The following is a 17,586-nucleotide window of genomic DNA, read 5'->3' as shown; positions in this document are numbered from 1 at the left end:
TTCGGAAGCGTCTGCGTACAGTACCTCGAGGAAGTGGGCGGGGCTAATAACCACTCTTCTTCACCGGCTCCGCGCAGTGCCGGGCATCGAGCGGCAGCAGGCGTCCAGACAGAGTCGGCTCCCGTAGAGGTGCGGCCAGTAGCAGGGCGCCGGTACGCCTCGGGGAGTGCGATATATATATATATATATATATATATATATATATATATATATATATATATATATATATATATATATATATATATATATATATATATTATATATATATATATATATATATATATATATATATATATCCGTTGTAAGATCAAACCTCTGTTTGGCACGCGCCCGTATACAGCGGCGCATGTCCCTATTCAAACTAAGCTGTGGCCGGCCTCGGGCCAACTTGGCGGCTCGAGGCAAGAAGTCCTGCGTTTATGGCGATGGCGAAAACGCATGTGTGTCAAGCAAGGGAGTGCCCGGAGCGCGGGTGACTTCTGCGGCGCCCTGGATACGCGCTCAAATCAGCCTTTAACGATAATGACACGACAGACACGTCCCATCTGTGTAATCGATTACCCCTGCGCGTCCGGACTGCCTCTGCGGTGGCTGGAAGTAGTACTAGTTATTAGGCGCATGCAAATAGCGACCTATTGCAACGGATCTGTGTTCGCTCGGAGTAGTACGGGGTGATGGATGGTTGTTGTGAGAAGTATGTAACAAGGACGTTATAATAAGGCGCGGTAAAGAAAAGATTACGAAGCTGGACTGTCGAACTAGTGCCCGTAACGATACGTAACAGGACGGTAATGTAACGATAGCCGTAGAAAAGACTGATGAAAAATAAAAGTACCACATTTAGGGTGGTATTATAATTCCAGCAGTGCTCCTCAGGTACTGGAATACAAGAATGCACGTGGACTTTCACGGCTACGTAGAATTAAAGCGTAAGGAGTCCGATTATTTTCCAGAGGTATCGGAAGTATTTCGAAGGGGACTACGTGCTTTTAGCATATTATTCCACAAACCAGATCTAGGTCTTTGTCGGCTTGTGAAATGAATAGTTTTTCCATAGAGGTCGGCCCCGGCTTTGTAACGGAATCTTAAACATTAATTATTGTAACTAACACCTGTTTATTCACTTCAGACGTCCCGCGTAATATAATATTAAAGGTACTACTTATTCGGTTTGGGATGGGCAATTGTACCCGAAAACCTCTTGCAATTCACCTCCAGGCGTGATACCATCAAGGTCGTGAATAAAATTATGGGAAGAAAATCCTGGACTCCTGCTTCCAAGAACGGCAAAACTCTAGGATTAGTAACATTTCAGTAACAAGTTACAAGAAGAAAGGAACAGGGCGAATTGGAATTTGACTAAAGGTTAGGCTTGTCAGACTGGTCGTACGTTTAGGCTATATGACCCAGTGGTTTTTAGCCTCGCGTTTTGGAGAACCCAGACCAGTTTTTGTTTGCTTATTTTAGTGGTTTGTTTATTCGTGGCAGACAAGGGCGGCTGGGCCTCCTCTTAACAACAAAAGGGGCTTGAGCCGCCCTGATAACCCCTCATCCCGAAAGCCCTAATGGTCCAGTCAACCAAGATAAGGATAGAGGGTCGTCTTTAGAGACATTTGAGAGTGGAACCTGCTGCTGTCCAAATGGAAAGCGCCAGTTTCTTTTGCAAGGACATTTCCGTTGCCGCAGACTTCAAAGGTGACCTGCAAAAAGTACCCTACGAACCGAGGCTTTCCACAGCTTCCGCCTATTACTCTACGGCCGGAAAGGTCTCGACATAAAGAGTTGCACATCGCGAGACGTGCACGAACCTCACAAAACAGGCCTGGTTGGCTCGCCCATTGTACAAATAAAACTATAATAAAAACTATGTTATCTAGAACCGGTTTCATACCGCTTACAAACTGAAAGATACGCTACCAGGAGCTGACCCTCTCGGCATCTTTTCAGAGATTACAACGGACTTTTATGACCAGTCAGAGTGGTTGGTTTATCTCCACTGGAGACACGACCAGAAGAGAAAGCCGTGGAAGGGTTTCCGGGGGCCTCGGCCGGTTTAGGTGATTAGTGTATCTCTACGGGAGGCATAACAACACCCGTGAAATCACTGCTGCGGAATAATTACAAAGGTGTGGGAAGACATTCGTACAGTGGGTACCATAAAGCTCGTGGTATCACGGACAGCGTGTTAAATGGGTTGCTGAAACGTCTGCTGCAATGCCCAGCCGTTCCTGGCACCACGTTGGACGTGCTGAGAGTGCTAGTTTGTGTTATCCTCGGGAACGTCAGACGTACCGCGGTCCCGGGCCTGCTCTTGCCATCCAGGATTCGGCATGGACGGGGCAGATGAAGTCTTTACGATATAACGACGACCGGCTGCGGATGATGGCTGGACCTTGGCACATCTAACCATTGTTGTACCTCTATTGAAGCGGGCAGAAAGATCTCACGCTGCAGAAGGTGAACTAGTGTGCCCATAACGAGGACTTTCTACGCGACGCGGAACTTTTCTTGGGCTTGTGCTTACTGCTAGGGATAGGGCTTAAAAAAAAAAACGCAGGAAGGTATTATCACCAAAACAGCCGCTTTAAAGGTGGCACCTATTTTGAACACCAAAGCCCATGCCCAAAATAGCTTCGCTTTTGTTGGACGATTCACTTCCTACTCTTGTTTTGGACTGAAAACTCGCTTGATAACCTCGCTGCTTCAATCTTTTCTCTGGTCATTTTAACAGCAGAGCTGTTTAAGCTTTTAGTTCCGCCGTCGAACGTTACCAGAAAACTCAGCCTGACCGCACGTAAGCATGCGCCCGGTGAGGAGCGCCCAGCGTAGTTCAGGCTTGCGCGTGTGCATGCGCCGCGTGAGGAGCTCGCAAAAAAATACCAAGACGAAATACCCAGCGCACGTGATCATGCGTCTCGTCAGGAGCGCCCGGCGTCGGACAGATCGACCGGCAAGAACACTCTGCCCAGTGTTCGCGGCGCGATCTCTCACGTGCTGTTCTCCTCGCCAGTTCACGTGCGTTCGCGCCTGAAGTGGGGAGCACAGACGCCGAGTTCGCGCTACAGACGTCGCGTTCGCGAAGCCGGTTGCCGCGGGTTCTACCCCGTGCTAACGCGGTCCACTTTGGGAGAGATGTGAGAGGCAGGGAACATTTTTAATACAGTCCGGGCGTGCCAGTCATGGAGAACTTTAAGCGGCAAGTTCGGAAATCAATATAAGGTGCTACAGCCGGGTCTCTTAGGAAGGGACAGGGGCTGCCAACTCTGCTGTTTGGCCAGCCTTGCACTGTTAGTGTACGCTGCGCTATTTGGTTGTTTAGGGTTTCCTTGTTCTTAATAGAGAGTTTTAGCATATCGTTACCGTGTTTACGCTACCGTTTACCGTGTTTGCGGGAGTCGACTGCGCAGCGCGAGAGTTACCGGGAACGGTAACTTGCCAGCACAGGCTTCACCGTCGCCAGCGGCTTCCGGTAACACAGTAAATGGTAATGCAAACACGGTAACGATATGCTAAAACTGCCTAATACTAGCGTGATCTTTTCGTGTGTGATATGCAACAGAACAGAAGTTATCCGATGCGGTCTCATTATCGCCCTTAATTCACTCCCATTGACTGTTTCGGTTTTCTTCTTTCTGCCTTGTCAGTTAAAGTAACCATGCAGACAAAGCATACGTTTGGTTAATGTATAATATTACCACGTCAGAACAAAATCTTGGCAGTTTTATTGCAGCTCTAAGAGGGAATTAAGCTACATAGCTACATAGAATTAAGCTACATAGAATAGAATAGAAGCTACATAGAATAGAAGCTACATAGAATTAAGCTACCATAGTTGCTGACTTCCATTATGGGACACCCGGGACAAATTTGTGTTTGCAGTGTATTGTGTGCATTGACTCCATGAACCTTGCAAGAACTCTCCCGCAAGAGCTTCCTTCGCCGAACTGGCCAGTCAGTTTGAGACTCTTGAAACGTATATTACGAACAGTAACTTACGCGAGAAGGAGTAGCCGGCGCTTCTATAAAGCGTCAACCTTTCCTATTTTTTCACCAGGTATTAAAGAAGAAAGAAGAAGCTACATAATATTAAAAGGAAATGGAAACGTGTTGACTCAATAGTCGCTTCTCGCGCTACGCAATGATGTTAAGGCGATAATCTTTGGTTTCTGGCGGTCGCCGACAAACAGTATTATTACCTAAAAGACTACGGGGGCACCTATCAGCTTTCGTATACGATGTGCGAAAGCGCGAGCATGAACTGTCACTCAGTCAAGTTTTCGGCCTTTTGTTCCGAAAGCACAACTAGGCGATCAAACTGTATTTCGCCTTCCCTTCTTTGATTCCCCTTCTGATGTAGTGAAAAAAAAAATGGCTGAAGTTTTGGCTCTGCCAATTAAACGGATGTCGTGGGATAGAAGCATGCATTCTTTCTTATAAAGCGTTGCTCAGTACCCCGCGGAGCGTATGTGCTGCTCTGTGGGCATTTAACACTTTGGTAGGCTTCAGAGTAGGAACATGTATTTCTTGTTGTTCACCCTTCTAATGTTTGCACTTTAATTAATTGATTGAATGGTGCTTTAAGTGACTCATCCATGTCCCAGCATGCACGGGAGATGGAAACGTTTGTGGCAGCGCGTGCTGCAGAAGCATCGCTCTTTTCCGTGCAAGTTACTGCAGGCTGTATTATTTACTTGTTACCGTATTTTCTCGTAAAAACACGTCATTGCATACAAACCGCACCCCGCTTTCCGTCGACGAATAAAAAAAAAATACATGCTCGCGTACTGCCCGATTATTTTATGCATAAAATGATGTACCAAAGCTACTACTCGAGCAACATTACACATTTGTTTAAGCAAAAGAGCTTACCTAGCTGGACTGCGTATCTAGATGACCTGACGCATACATTTTTTCAGGTTGGTATATTGTTGAGCTGTGTGTGCAAAATAAGCACCGTCAATGAGATGACAGTGGCTTAGCCGCTATTACTGCTGTAGGGCATCACGGCCCAATCCGACTTGCGGTGAAGCTGCACTAAAGGAAATACCTCGCATATAATCCGTACCTCTACTTTTCCCGGGAATTTTCGCATTTTTTCGTGTGGGTTATACGCGTCATAAGACGCTATTTTACGGCAGAACGTACTTTTACTGGAAACAGAGTACAAGAAAACACTCTTTGCTGCGCGAATAGAGAAGGTGGCCGTAAGTACTAACAAGCGGGAACCTTTGATCGTAGTAACTTGCGTGCTGCTTGAGCACGTTCAACTCAAAGTTTTCAATCACTCGCGAAAATTTCGATTACTAAGGCGAAAACCGTAGGAGCCTCATCAAACGCGAAAAGCCACCGCAACTGCATGCAGGCGTCGGCGCCAACAGAAATTGAACCAAAATGGCCACCGCACTGTAAAAAGATAATAAACTGAGTTCATGTGGGACTTGACTCTGGGTCATCGGAGCAACAGCCAAGTGCGGTACACACAGCGAGAACCATGTAGTGTAACCTGGCAGATTGCAACATGAATCAGCCTGATACGTAGGCTGTGACATATGGTGGCACATGCGTAGAAAAAGTGCACACGGCATAGAATTCTGACAGTAGAAAAGTTGCACTGTTAATTGAGGACAGTGGGCCTGTCCGAGGAATTCCCGTCAAAAGACAAATAAAAAGAAGATAGAGAGGCCAACATGATTTAGCAGTAAATAAGAATCTGATCACCTGCATACTCTCTTTAAAACCACGCCAGTAGACTTAATAAGTGAGGGAGAAATGTTTCCGTGTTGGATATGCACGATGCCAGGGGCACTGCCGAAATGAGGAGACACGACTTGTTAGAACCTTTCGTCATGTGTGGTAGTGCGAAGTGCTCGTTATGCCAGACATTTGGCCGGTAGCTCGAAATATAAAACTTTCAACTGCTTTTCATCTCTTCCACGTTGCTAATTTGGAGGACCATGCTGGACTTCCAGACGTACATTTCAAACCTTACGTACGTTTCAAACCTTAAGTGGCTGTCTAGTAGCCCATTGGTTTCCTTTGGGCATGGGGTTACTGGTGTTTTTATTCATTAAAGGAATCAACAGATCCGCTGAAAATTTCATTTATGATTTGCTGCCACTTTCTTACTTTAACGTAACCAGTAACACTCACTGTGAATGTATTTTGAGGGTACATATTGTTTCGTGGGTATTTAAGCCCAGGAAACACAAAAGGTAAATAATACAAGCAGTGAAACCCTTCCTAAATTTTTGTGTGCATACTTTTGCAAATACACCCGCATATCCCCTTTATTTTTATGTAAACCGGGGTGAAGAGATGAAGACGGGATGAAGACCGGGGTGAAGACGGGACAGGATTTCCAGTTTACATTGTTAATTTCTCCGCACTCTGGGGGTAAGCTCTTGCTGTGCGTACGGTGATGATACAGCGAAGCGCATGGCTTCGCTGACAAATTGAAATGACGTCGTGATCACCGAGGGAACAGAGAAATTACGTCTAAAGCCAAAATCGTGTCCCGGAAACTTTTGACCCCGGGTGTAGTACGTACTACTAGGTTTTCAAAAGCGCAACACAAAGAATAATGATACGTAAAAACACATTTAGCCACTGAGTATTCATGTCATGGTGCCTGTCGGTGCGGGGAATCTGGCTTCTAACTGTCATGGTTCTCCTGGCATCTAAAAAATTTGCTGTTTTATATCTTAACTACACCACGAATAATTAACCTGATTTTGTGCAAATAGCCAAGCACAATCAAGTAACTTGGTAATTTGCAAGCGTGAAATCAAGTGAACTATGCAAACGTACGTAATATTTGCAAAGGTGGGGGGATGTAAGCCTTTCCCTGGGAATGATAAAGTTAAGAAACCACCGTAATTTAATACTTGGTTTGCTATAGCATTGCGTGCGCCACCGTGTCTTTACGTTTTGTCTCTGCTATGGCGCACTCAATGGTTTTTACTGTGCCAATTTCTGTTTTTTTCTGGAGTATCTACGGTCCCCAGAGTAACAATATTTGCGTGACGTTATAGCCTTAAATACTTCTACACTCAGGATGCTTACAGGCGAGCCTGCAACACGTCATTGCTTTTAACCACTCGCAAGTGAAGATGAATGCAACGAGCGTACGTCGAGAAATGCAGATTTCTTGGTTCCGGGGTGTTCCTTGTTGCTAGCCTTCGACACATAAAATAGCGAAGCGGCCTCAACCCTTCAACCCCTCTTCTCTTCCCTACTTCGGTAACTCAGTTCTGCCTTGTGCAGCCAACAATCAAATCGCTTGATTGCCCGGTACGCAATCACGCTGGAAATACTGCCTACATTAGCAAGCGCGGACAACACGTTAGAGACGACGCGCCACAGAGTCATCCTTCTTACTCACTTCGCACCGAAGGTAGCAAAAAGCTGTCATTAAGGCAAGTATGCCGGAGCCGCTTGTTTGGTGAGGGAAAGAGGAATGCCAAGCGCTCTCAGGCTTAGTCATCTCGGTGCCGTTGCCGCTGGCATCCATCTGCGATCCCGGCCGCCAAAAGTATATGGGCGCAGACATACTGGCTGCGTAACCGTGACGCAACACCGCAATGCAGGCTGTAGCAGGATGCGTGTTTGGCGCGTTCTACTGAGGAAGCCTGTGGCGGCTGCAATGTTTCCGCTTGGGTGACCGCAGGTCGAAGAGAGACGAGACGGCTGCCCTCAAGGAGCGAACCTCTTCCCTTCCTCTTCGTATTACGGCCTTTACGGCATGGGAAAGGGCTGATGCTACGGGGAGGGAGGGGGAAGGAATTCGTTTGTCTGAGCTAACAATGACCACGTGCCGAACACCACCGTCGCCATTGCGGTGACTGAGTGCGGTGAAGGATGTGTGTGCCATGCGGATGCGGATATTTATGCGCAATCGTGTCCTCCAGACGTGGGAATGGATGTCAAGGACGTTTAGAGCGAAGTTAACGCAAGCTGCTTCGGGCAAGGTTTCCATAGAAAGCACTTAGTTAGGAATGCAACAATGGAAACACACGGACAGCGTAGGCAAGTACGGCTAGCTTTTACTCCCAGCGGAACATCGTGGTCTAAACCGCAGTTTGATGTGCACACTACACTGATGCATGCATTCATGCCACAGGGGTGAAAAATTTTGGAATGCTCGCAGGTCACATGAGCGTCAACTGCATAATACAGTTTTTCTCTGAAGCCGGTTGAAAGGTCTTTAATGCCAAGTACTGCAGCGTTAATTTTCCATACTACAGTACATTTGGCCATATTCAAAATACTTGACGCGCGTTAACAGCGGTTAATGAGGGCCAGAGCTTCCATGAAAAACTCAGTCTGCTTTTTTAACAGCAAAGCTGTTTACCAAGTTTCTTGTGTCTGCAGTTAAAACACCAAGAAATTGCCGAGCGCGCGCACGTGCGCGCGTGCCTCGCTGTCACTGCCCAGCGTCCCCGGCACATGTTTTTCAAGCCAAGTATACTCACTTAGGGAGATTGGCCAAGATTGGAGAAAACAAAAACCAGCTTTCATTGTAATCGTGGTATAACACCTGCTCGGAACAGGAAATACTCCTAGGTTCAACGTGATTGTGGCAAGACTTGCTCGGACTGAGGAAGACACACCATAGAGTACTCCCCTCCAAGGTGATGTCCAATGACTACGGCTTCCAAATAACGAAGGATGCTCACACTTATAGCAATAATAAGAGCAAAGATCGTTGTGGCAGCGAAGAAGCAAATCAGCTGCGATCGTGGACTTAAACCTTCGTGATGATCGCGAAGGGTGCGTACAGCTTCACTAGCTTCAAGTCTTACGCGTTAGTGTGAGCTACCTTCAATTTTTTTCTCAGATACAATTATTACACTGAAATGGCGGCGGTAGTCAAATATTGTTGGTTTGTCACACTTCCGCGGGGGTTTGTTATAGCAGTAACTTATGGGGGTCTACAGGAAGACGTCCGTGATTCTGGGGTGACATGCTCACAGGAGCCGTATATAAGATCTAGAATGTTTAGGTTGTCTTAAAATAAAAAAAGAGCTACGGCTTGATAGAATATGTTCAAATATTTGCGGTTAGTTGACCAGGACTTTACTGTATTACTGCGGTTTGTATCAATGCAAGTTTCTGACGATTATTTGCAGTGATTAAGCCCACTCTTCTTTTGGCGTTTAAAAAAACCCCGTGTCGTGCAAGTGGTGTGTCGTTTGGACGCGGCGCAGCCATATAAATGAAAATGGTGTCCGAGTGTCTGAAAGAGCGGAAGGACTGAAGGGTAAATCATTTATAATGGGTTACTCTGATCGATGCGGTAAGCACTGCGGTAGCAGTGCGATTCACTTGACTGCGAGATTTACGTTTCGAAACTGAGTACACATATCCCACTTCGCTCCCCCCTTCCCTCTCCTAGTCATTAACAAATATTTTGTACATTTTGTTCCTATATTTTGTTGTCGATACATTGCAAGTTGCAACTGGGTCTATATGCAAATTTCGCTGGTTTGAGACACTGCATAAAGTCCGCGTTTTCATGGGCTGACCACTTTTTGAACGTCGCATATGTCTGTTTCAACAACTGTTTTGACCCAAGTACACAAAATATGAAAAGTTGCCTGGTGGAGTTTAGTAATCAGTTTTGCGGCCCCTTAACTGCCGTGACAACAAATATTAAGATTTTAAGTCGAACGTAACATAAAAATAGTGACACGCACATCGAATGATAGGCTGAGTTTTTGTACAGCATAAGAAAATTTCCCCATAACAAAACTTGTCAGCTTCGACGTTATATTCTTTGTAAAATAGTGAAGGAAATGGCTGCAGAGAATATTTTCTTTTTCCGATGAAAATTGCGGCAAATTGGTCTGCGGCACCCACTATGCTCTTCAGTGGTTCGCACTTCCCTTGTTCGAATTTGCTCTCTGAATGGGTAAGCAATGCTGAATAAAAATACAAGCGAGCACACATTCGTATATTGTATTCTACAAAGACATGGAGGAGAGGGCTGCAGGCTTGTACAGGTACCACCTGAGTATAACCGGTTCTCTCCAATGACACCAGTAAGCAAATGTACACAATAGAGATCCCGTTAGTGAATGCGAGGGCTTTCTTCTTTCCTGACCAGATTTTTCGAGGCGCCGAACCACCATTGTTAGTTACCAGAATTCAACCATCTGCGCGAACTCGCTGTTTAGTTCGACTCCGCGCGAGTACGCAGAAGCTTCTCCAACTTGAGCGTTATTGTTTCTTCTCGAGCGTATCTGCGACCATACTAGATTTACGGCATGGCCAAGTTCAGTGTGTCGTTACGCAAGAATCCGAACGCCGCGGCAACGGACGAAAATCAATTTGCCCGCGAAGAGTCAAGATCCGCCTCGCCTGGCGTGGCCTTGAGTGAACGTTCCGGTCCGCCGCGTTCGCATGTTGGTCGGCTTCCAGAGAATGGAGACGAAATCAAAGGGGAATGCGTGGCGTAATGTTCCTTCAACTCAGTCGGATCTATCATCGCGCGCAGGTTAATTGTTTCCACTTCGGGCCGTACTGCCATCAGGTTCGAAAAAACGCGCGTTGCGTTATTCTTGTCATTGGCTATAGCAGTAAGTCCTCGTGAATAGGCTTACTCTGGATGAGTGAATGCGATGTTAAGACGCAGGCGTGAGTCGGCACCTTCGCAAAGAGACTTCGCGTTGACACTTTGACTTAGCTTATGTTCGGTCGAAAGTGCTTTGAACTTTGGATGCCTGAGTAAAAGCGTGTAATTAAGCTGACCTTCACGTAGCGACTGAAAACAACAGGAGGGGCAGAAAAGGAGCGTTTGCCACACGTACTAGATATTAGGTTTTTTTGTTTTGATCCGTGTTCTCCTCTCGTTTTCACTCCACGGCAATCGAAGACGTACCCTGTTTCCTTTTGGAGACTTCGTCATCTTTTGCTTATATTAGCCATCCTTGAAAAGCAGGATATTCCGCCTGAGCAGTGACTCACCATAATTCACCGTTGTGTCACCGTATTAGCTACTTGTGTTAGATCTGTAGCGCGTTGTTATAGAAGAATAGGTAGCTCTTTTCCGTGAATCCTTGTACGATATAAAGTGAGACGTTTTGAGACGTTTTAGAATAAACATTTAATAGAGCAAACGGTGGTGGTTGAGCCGTCACTCGGTGGGGTGGGTACACCTCAGTCCAGGTAGCCTTGGGCCTTGGCTGCAGCCCTGGCACGGGTGACCAGAAAGATCTGGTCAGCGTGACGGGAGCTGGTCAGCAGGCCCTCCCACTGCTCTGGGGAAGGTCTAAAATTTGGGGTAAGCGATGGCGGGTTTTGACAGGCCCACACCATGTGGTAGGTAGTATTAAGAGAGGGGCAGAATTGACAGGTGAGGGTGTATTGGGTAGGTTTGATTGATTGATTGATTGATTGATTGATTGATTGATTGATTGATTGATTGATTGATTGATTGTAGGGTTTAACGCGCCGACGCAACGCAGGCGATGAGGCGCGCCGTAGTGGAGGGCTCAGGATTAATTTTGACCACCTGGAGATCTTTAACGTGCGCCGAAATCTCGTACACACGGGCGTTTTTGCTTTTCGCCTCCATCAGAAAAGCGGCCGCCGCGGCGTGAATCGCACCCGTGACCTCGTGCTCGTATTGGGTAGGTGAGATAGCGTGGAGGTGGGTGCGTTGTAGTAGGTATTTGTTTGTAATCGACGCTAGATGACTGCTTCGTCATTGGTTAGTTGAGGGTGAGATTGAGGCAAAGTGAGTCGAAGGTTGCGATAATGGTGCAGGATGTCGGGGTACCGTGATGGAACAGCGGGAGGTGGAGGAGGCTGGATCGTAGGTTCTGTTTCTGAAAGAAATGCCCGGTGTGGAGGGGCGTGGGCAGCGGCGCGAGCCGGCTCATTTCCCTCGAGGGACGAGTGGCCAGGGGTACAGACGATGTACAGCTCGGGGAGGGGATTGATCGATGCGAGTATGCGTAATGCGAGAAGTGACATGCGTCCACGTTGAATGTTACGGCAGGCTTGCTGGGAATCTGTTATTATTGTGAGGTATTTGGAGCCAGTTGTAGCAGCGAGGGCTATGGCAATTTCTTTGGCAGTGGTGGTTGATGTCAAGAGAGTTGTTAGGGAGGTGAGAACTGTGCCATCTGAGTTTACAACCGCCAGAGCTTGAGTCTGGCGTGGGGGGTAGAGGGCGGCGTCGGTGCAGAGAGTATCGGGGTGAAAGTGGAATTGTGATCGAAGATGCTTAACCCGGGAGAGCCTTCTACCTTGGTTGAATTCTGGGTGCATATTGTCAGAAATTTTGACTACAGTAATGTGGGACCAGATTGAACATGAAATGCGCTGAAGGCCTTGTGAAGCAGGTGGGGTCGATTATCCGAGGACCTGGAGGACGTGTAGCCCGGTAGTGGTAAGGAGGAGTCTGGTGAGTTGGCTGTTGCGTTGAGCTTCCAGGAGTTCTTCGAGGGTGTTCTGGATTCCGAGTTGGAAGAAACGACAAGTAGAGGTTTGAGCGGCGAGGCCAAGTCCAATTTTGAAAGGTTTTCGACTTAGAATGTCGACTTTCTCCCGTTCTTGGGTTTGAGGGCGATGTCTGGGATGGAATATGTGATGCGACTAATTAAAAGTGCTTGACTTAGTCGTATTGTATCGTCTTCTTTGAGGCCCTGGCGTTGTTTTGTGATGCGTTTGATGAGATTGGTGAATTGGGTGACAGTGTCTTGAAGCTGGAGAAGAACTGCAGCGCCAGAGCCATCTTGATGGAATTGGACTCCGAGTTTGATTTTTTTTAAGCGACAGGACATACAACCACCCAATACATAGTGTGTAAACCAAAAGGTATGGGGTTAAGCGTCCCAAAGCTACGCGTGCGCTATGAAGAATGCTGTAGTTAAGGTATGCGGGTTAATTGTGACTAGGTTGAGATCTACAACGTGCTCCGATATCTCGACACACGGACGCAGTTGTTTTTGTCTCCATCTGAAAAGCCGCCACTGCAGCCAGGATCGAACTCGCGTCCATTGGCTCAGCAGTGCAACGCCTTAGGCACTGAACAACCCTAAATTGAGCAAGAAAATGTTAAACTTGGATTATGGGTAATATATTCATTCGGTTTACGGTGCAACTTTAGCTCCTTTGACTTTTGAAAGACTGGAAGATTTCAATAAACAATTTTTTGTCATTGCTATTCTTGGGCACCTGTTTTTCACGGAACCCACAAATTAATAAATTATATTTATGGAACCCACAAGCCTCAAAATTAGCACTACCAGTTCAAGTAGTTACATTGTAACGACCTTGCGAATCTTGAATCTTTCAGTGGCGGTATCACTTACATCATTTCCTCCCTCCTTCTGGCTCTGCTTTCGCACCAGACCATTCGTGCCCCTCAGCTATTGAAACCATGCTTTCCCTCGCCCGCGCAATGAAGGCATACAGTTGTTCAAGGCGAATTGGGATGCCTGACAATTGGTTTCACTTATGTGCACCTAGGCCATGCGGTGGACGTCGCCTAAGGGCCAGTTTAGTAAAAAGGAGTTCCGTGAATAACTCGCATCTGCAATAGAATGTTGGAAAAATTTGTCTGAATAACAAGATATAACATACAACGCATTGCTACTCCATAACTAACTTGAAATTTTTTGTCCTTGGGTTACAAAAAAGTAGTGTAACTTTTTTTACTACAAAGAAGAAGCAAAAACACAAAATACAGAGGGAATTATTTCATAGATAGGAAAGCGACAACTCTTATTGATGCTAAGCACTTGTTATTTTTCGTCTGAACCGAATACATGGAACCACTAGGTCTTGAAATATTGCCGGTGTAGAAAGGGTAATCGTTCTTTCCGAATTGATTTAATATGCTGTGCATTTTGTAAACAAAAGCAAAAATGAACTGACACTTTTCTTTCCATTCGTGTTCGATGTACACTTTATGACTATTTACATTCTACGTGCGTGGTATTTTTTCACGCAGTATGGTGATCGTGGTTTAATATGTGTCTGATTCTCCTTTCGGTGTGGTAATATTTTGTGTTTAAATATTGCGCAGGTGGTGAAAGGTATACGGAAGCCATCCTACTCCAAGCCCTTCAGGAAACAGTCACTGTACCAGACGTCCAAAATGATCCTAATGCCCATCAAGTTCCTGGCCAACGGAAAACCACGCAGACGCGTCATCGTCAAGACTCCACCCCACTACTTCCGGATATAGAAGAGTAGAAAAGCGCGGAGCTTCCGCGCATCACTAGTGATTCCGTTGTGAGCGCTCTGGACTCACTCGCACGTTCATCATGGCCTCAACAACTGGACCTTGCGCGACTGGCTCACTGCAAGGTGACCCTCGGTGATTCTGTGTGAAGAATGTGCTGAATCCAGCCATGTCGTTGACAAAAAACAGCGTACAGTGGCTCCGGTGTTTTGTTTTTTTCCATCATCAGTTGTCAGGCGCGGCCTTTAAAAAAAGTGCTCGTTGAGGTGTTTGTTCAACATCGGTTTTCTTGACTCCATTTCGGTTAACACTGCAACTCAACGCACGCGCCATCGTAATGGGGTGGCTTTTGTGCAGTATGAGAACTCAATCATGACAGCTTTTACGCGCCTTGGTGAAATTTTCAAGGAGACGATGAAATTGTGTAAGGCCGTGGTATTATTGCATATTCATTGTTCAATTCTTGGGGGTCCGCCAGTTGAAGTGAACTTCGGCTAGCGAGCTGTTATTGGCTCATAAAAATAACACACAGTCGACGTAAGGTAATTGTATGACGACGGTACTGTAAAATTTATGTTAAGAGTAAGATGAAACCACTTATGTCATATTGCATAGCTGTTTGTTAACGATGTGCGACATTTTTGTTTTGAATCGATGATTTCCTGCTGTCTAAGAAACAAAACTAGACCTTATAACAAGATCACAAATGGACTGGACATGTACTTTCTGGCGCTACAGTAGGCGTCGAAGTCATAGCATGTTGATTTATTTGGTACTAAGTTATCACTGAACATATTGCGCAAGGTAGAGACTTCAAGGTAAAAAGGCACTTCTTGAGACTGTTAATGGTTCTAAAAGACCTGACAGACCAATGCGTTTGCATCTTCGCAATGCGGCACTGGTCGCCAATGTACAAACTGCCTACATTTCTTGTTGGGCAGTTACACTTAGTATGCTCAATCCTACCTCCTGTGAATGCATTTTTCGAGCCATCCTCATGAAGCAACCAAAATGTAGTTTATGCCCTCAACGGGCTAGCGTTGAACGCAACCGGGTGTTCAGCAGAATCCATCTGTAAGCTGCCTTCTACGCGAAGAGAAATCAAAATAATTCTTTCATCAGAACATGACAAAGGAAAACAAGTATCAGAAGAAGGAAAGTTGCTCATCTGTGTGTGTTAACTCATGTTTACAAAATGCGTGTTGGGAAAACATTATCCCCATTTTGGAACTTCCGTGTGCACTTCTTTTTTTTGTGCAGTGTAGAGGCCTTGGATTCCGCTAAATCCTTTCTGATTACATCCAGCTGTCTTGTGTACTGCCATCCTGTTTTACTGAGGAACGAGAGATTGTAGAATGTATTGGTTGGTTGCTGTGCGTAGCGATGTGAGAAACAGAATGTTGGTTGTGTGAAATATGCCGGCAATGAACCGGACTAAATTGTACGCTTTATATCGCATCAGACGTCGTCGTATACTTTGAAGAACTTGCTGACTTCCATACCAAGCATCAGGAGAATGTGGGTAGTCATTTTCAGCCAACTGTCCAATCATCAAGCCTCAGTGACACCAAACCAACCCTCATCAAGTTAAACATCCAAATCTGAACAGGGTACTCTTTTTAAACATTCCGTCGTGCTATATCTGCTGTTTCGCCTGATGCTGCAAATTACAAAACACACAAAAAGCAGTTTTCGTCTTTCTTATTTGAAGTGGATAATGTTTGGGTGTCAACTTTGGTACAAAGTCACACGGGGGTAGAAATTTCTGAAATTTTTATAGAGTTCTAACTTGTATCAATGGTGCGGTGACCGTAAACTGGTGATGCCCCGTAGCTAGCAAAAGCTGCTGTAAAGGTATTGCGGCGAAATATGACTACAGTTGAATGAGATTTCATGCGGGTGAAATGTTGTAGGGGAAACAATATTTGTCAGAAATATGGGAACAGCAATTACCGCACCCTCAAGAGCGTAGAACGCCAGAAACATGCATGGAAGCTTGAAAGTGAGATTTGTTTGCGCATGTATGCGTCCAGTACGTTACTTCATGGCTGTGAATGATTCATGCGCGTGGGATTGTGTGTTGTCGCGAATGTGCTATAAACTCATTGCCATTGATGTTGAAATGAAATGCTCACGTCTTCCCTTTCAATTTAAATTAATCGGTATTTTCTTAATTTGGTCGTAAATTGATCCTCATCTGACAAAGTACGCAGTTTTCGAGAAGGAAATGTTGTGCATATTCATCGCAACATGTTTGGCTAGGGCACTCTAGGTATCATATTGAGCGTTTTAACGCCGGACTGAAATACGCTGTACTGGTCGAATAAAGTTTGCTTTGATGTGCAACAAATTTTGATATAAACAATCACCCTGGGAACGCTTAAAGCAAACCTGATTTTACCTAAAATATGGGGATTTATTAGCGTGTGGCTTTTGCATTATGCTGTAACCTTTTCACATTAGTAATGTCACATTCACGAAGCACGGACTTCTTGTATGCTTCTCTCCATCATCTTTTCACGAATGTTTCTGATGTCTGTAAATGAATGCCTTCGATTTTTTTCACGTAATAAAGAAAAAAATGTTTTCTTTTCTAGTTGCTTGCTTAATCCCAATGATAACACTCCAGTGATCAACAATCAGACATGTGTCCAGTTTCTTTTCAGACAGAACCAGGCCAGAAATTTACTTCTTTTGGGCTATTCAGCTTTGAACGGAGTGGAATGACCACTGAAGGCTTTATAGTGACTGCAATGTTTTTTTTTGTTACTTTCTGAGCCAAGTGCATACAAGCTGAAAGGCAAGAACAGGACAAGCGATGTCAAATTTACAAATGCATTTTTCTCTCGTCCATACCTATATCCAGACATTACGAAACTTATCATCATTTCTCCATTTAAAGGAGCCATGAAGACAAAACACAAGTTTGCGTTATTCAAATATTTGGTGTTTTATAGTGCCACCAGCGCTTGTCCGAATGCAAACAGTGCTTTATTCACTGAGAAATTAATTAATTTAAGTTATACTTATGGTTTTCTCGCTAAAGCATGCGTTTTCGTGGTATGAATGACATAACAGGGCCTTCTTTACCGTTAGTGGACCTAGATGGCGCCACCACACCACAGCAAGCCGTTTTTAGAGAAACTCTATGAGAGAATTATCACCAATCGGCTAACCAACTACATAGAAGATAACGACATCTTCCCAAATAGCATGATAGCATTTCATGCAAGACTGTCAGCACAGGACGCCTTCCAACTAATAAAGGAAGAAGTAATAAAGAAGGTTGCTCAGGGAGAACACTTTATCTTAGCCTTGGGCTTGAAGGGAGCATTTAATAACGTCTCTTATAAAGCCATTTTAGAAACTCTCAGCAAAATGAACTGCGGCGA

The 17,586-nt window shown here is 45.4% G+C and overlaps 1 protein-coding gene across 1 annotated transcript in view; it reads left to right on the top strand.

Moving 5' to 3' along the window:
* Positions 1–16,790, top strand: part of LOC144138194 (uncharacterized) — a 64,173-nt gene extending 47,383 nt beyond the window's left edge. The window contains exon 3 of the mRNA XM_077670370.1: positions 14,036–16,790. Coding sequence (XP_077526496.1) covers positions 14,036–14,197 — 162 coding nt within the window. The 3' untranslated portion in view covers positions 14,198–16,790. The remainder of the gene's footprint in view (positions 1–14,035) is intronic.
* Positions 16,791–17,586: the final 796 nt, after the last annotated feature.

This window comes from Haemaphysalis longicornis, unplaced genomic scaffold (genome assembly GCF_048455015.1).
Source record: "Haemaphysalis longicornis isolate Haplotype H1 unplaced genomic scaffold, Haemaphysalis longicornis Haplotype H1 scaffold_5, whole genome shotgun sequence".
Taxonomy (NCBI): Eukaryota; Metazoa; Arthropoda; class Arachnida; order Ixodida; family Ixodidae; genus Haemaphysalis; species Haemaphysalis longicornis.
This window is presented reverse-complemented; position numbering and strand designations above follow the sequence as displayed.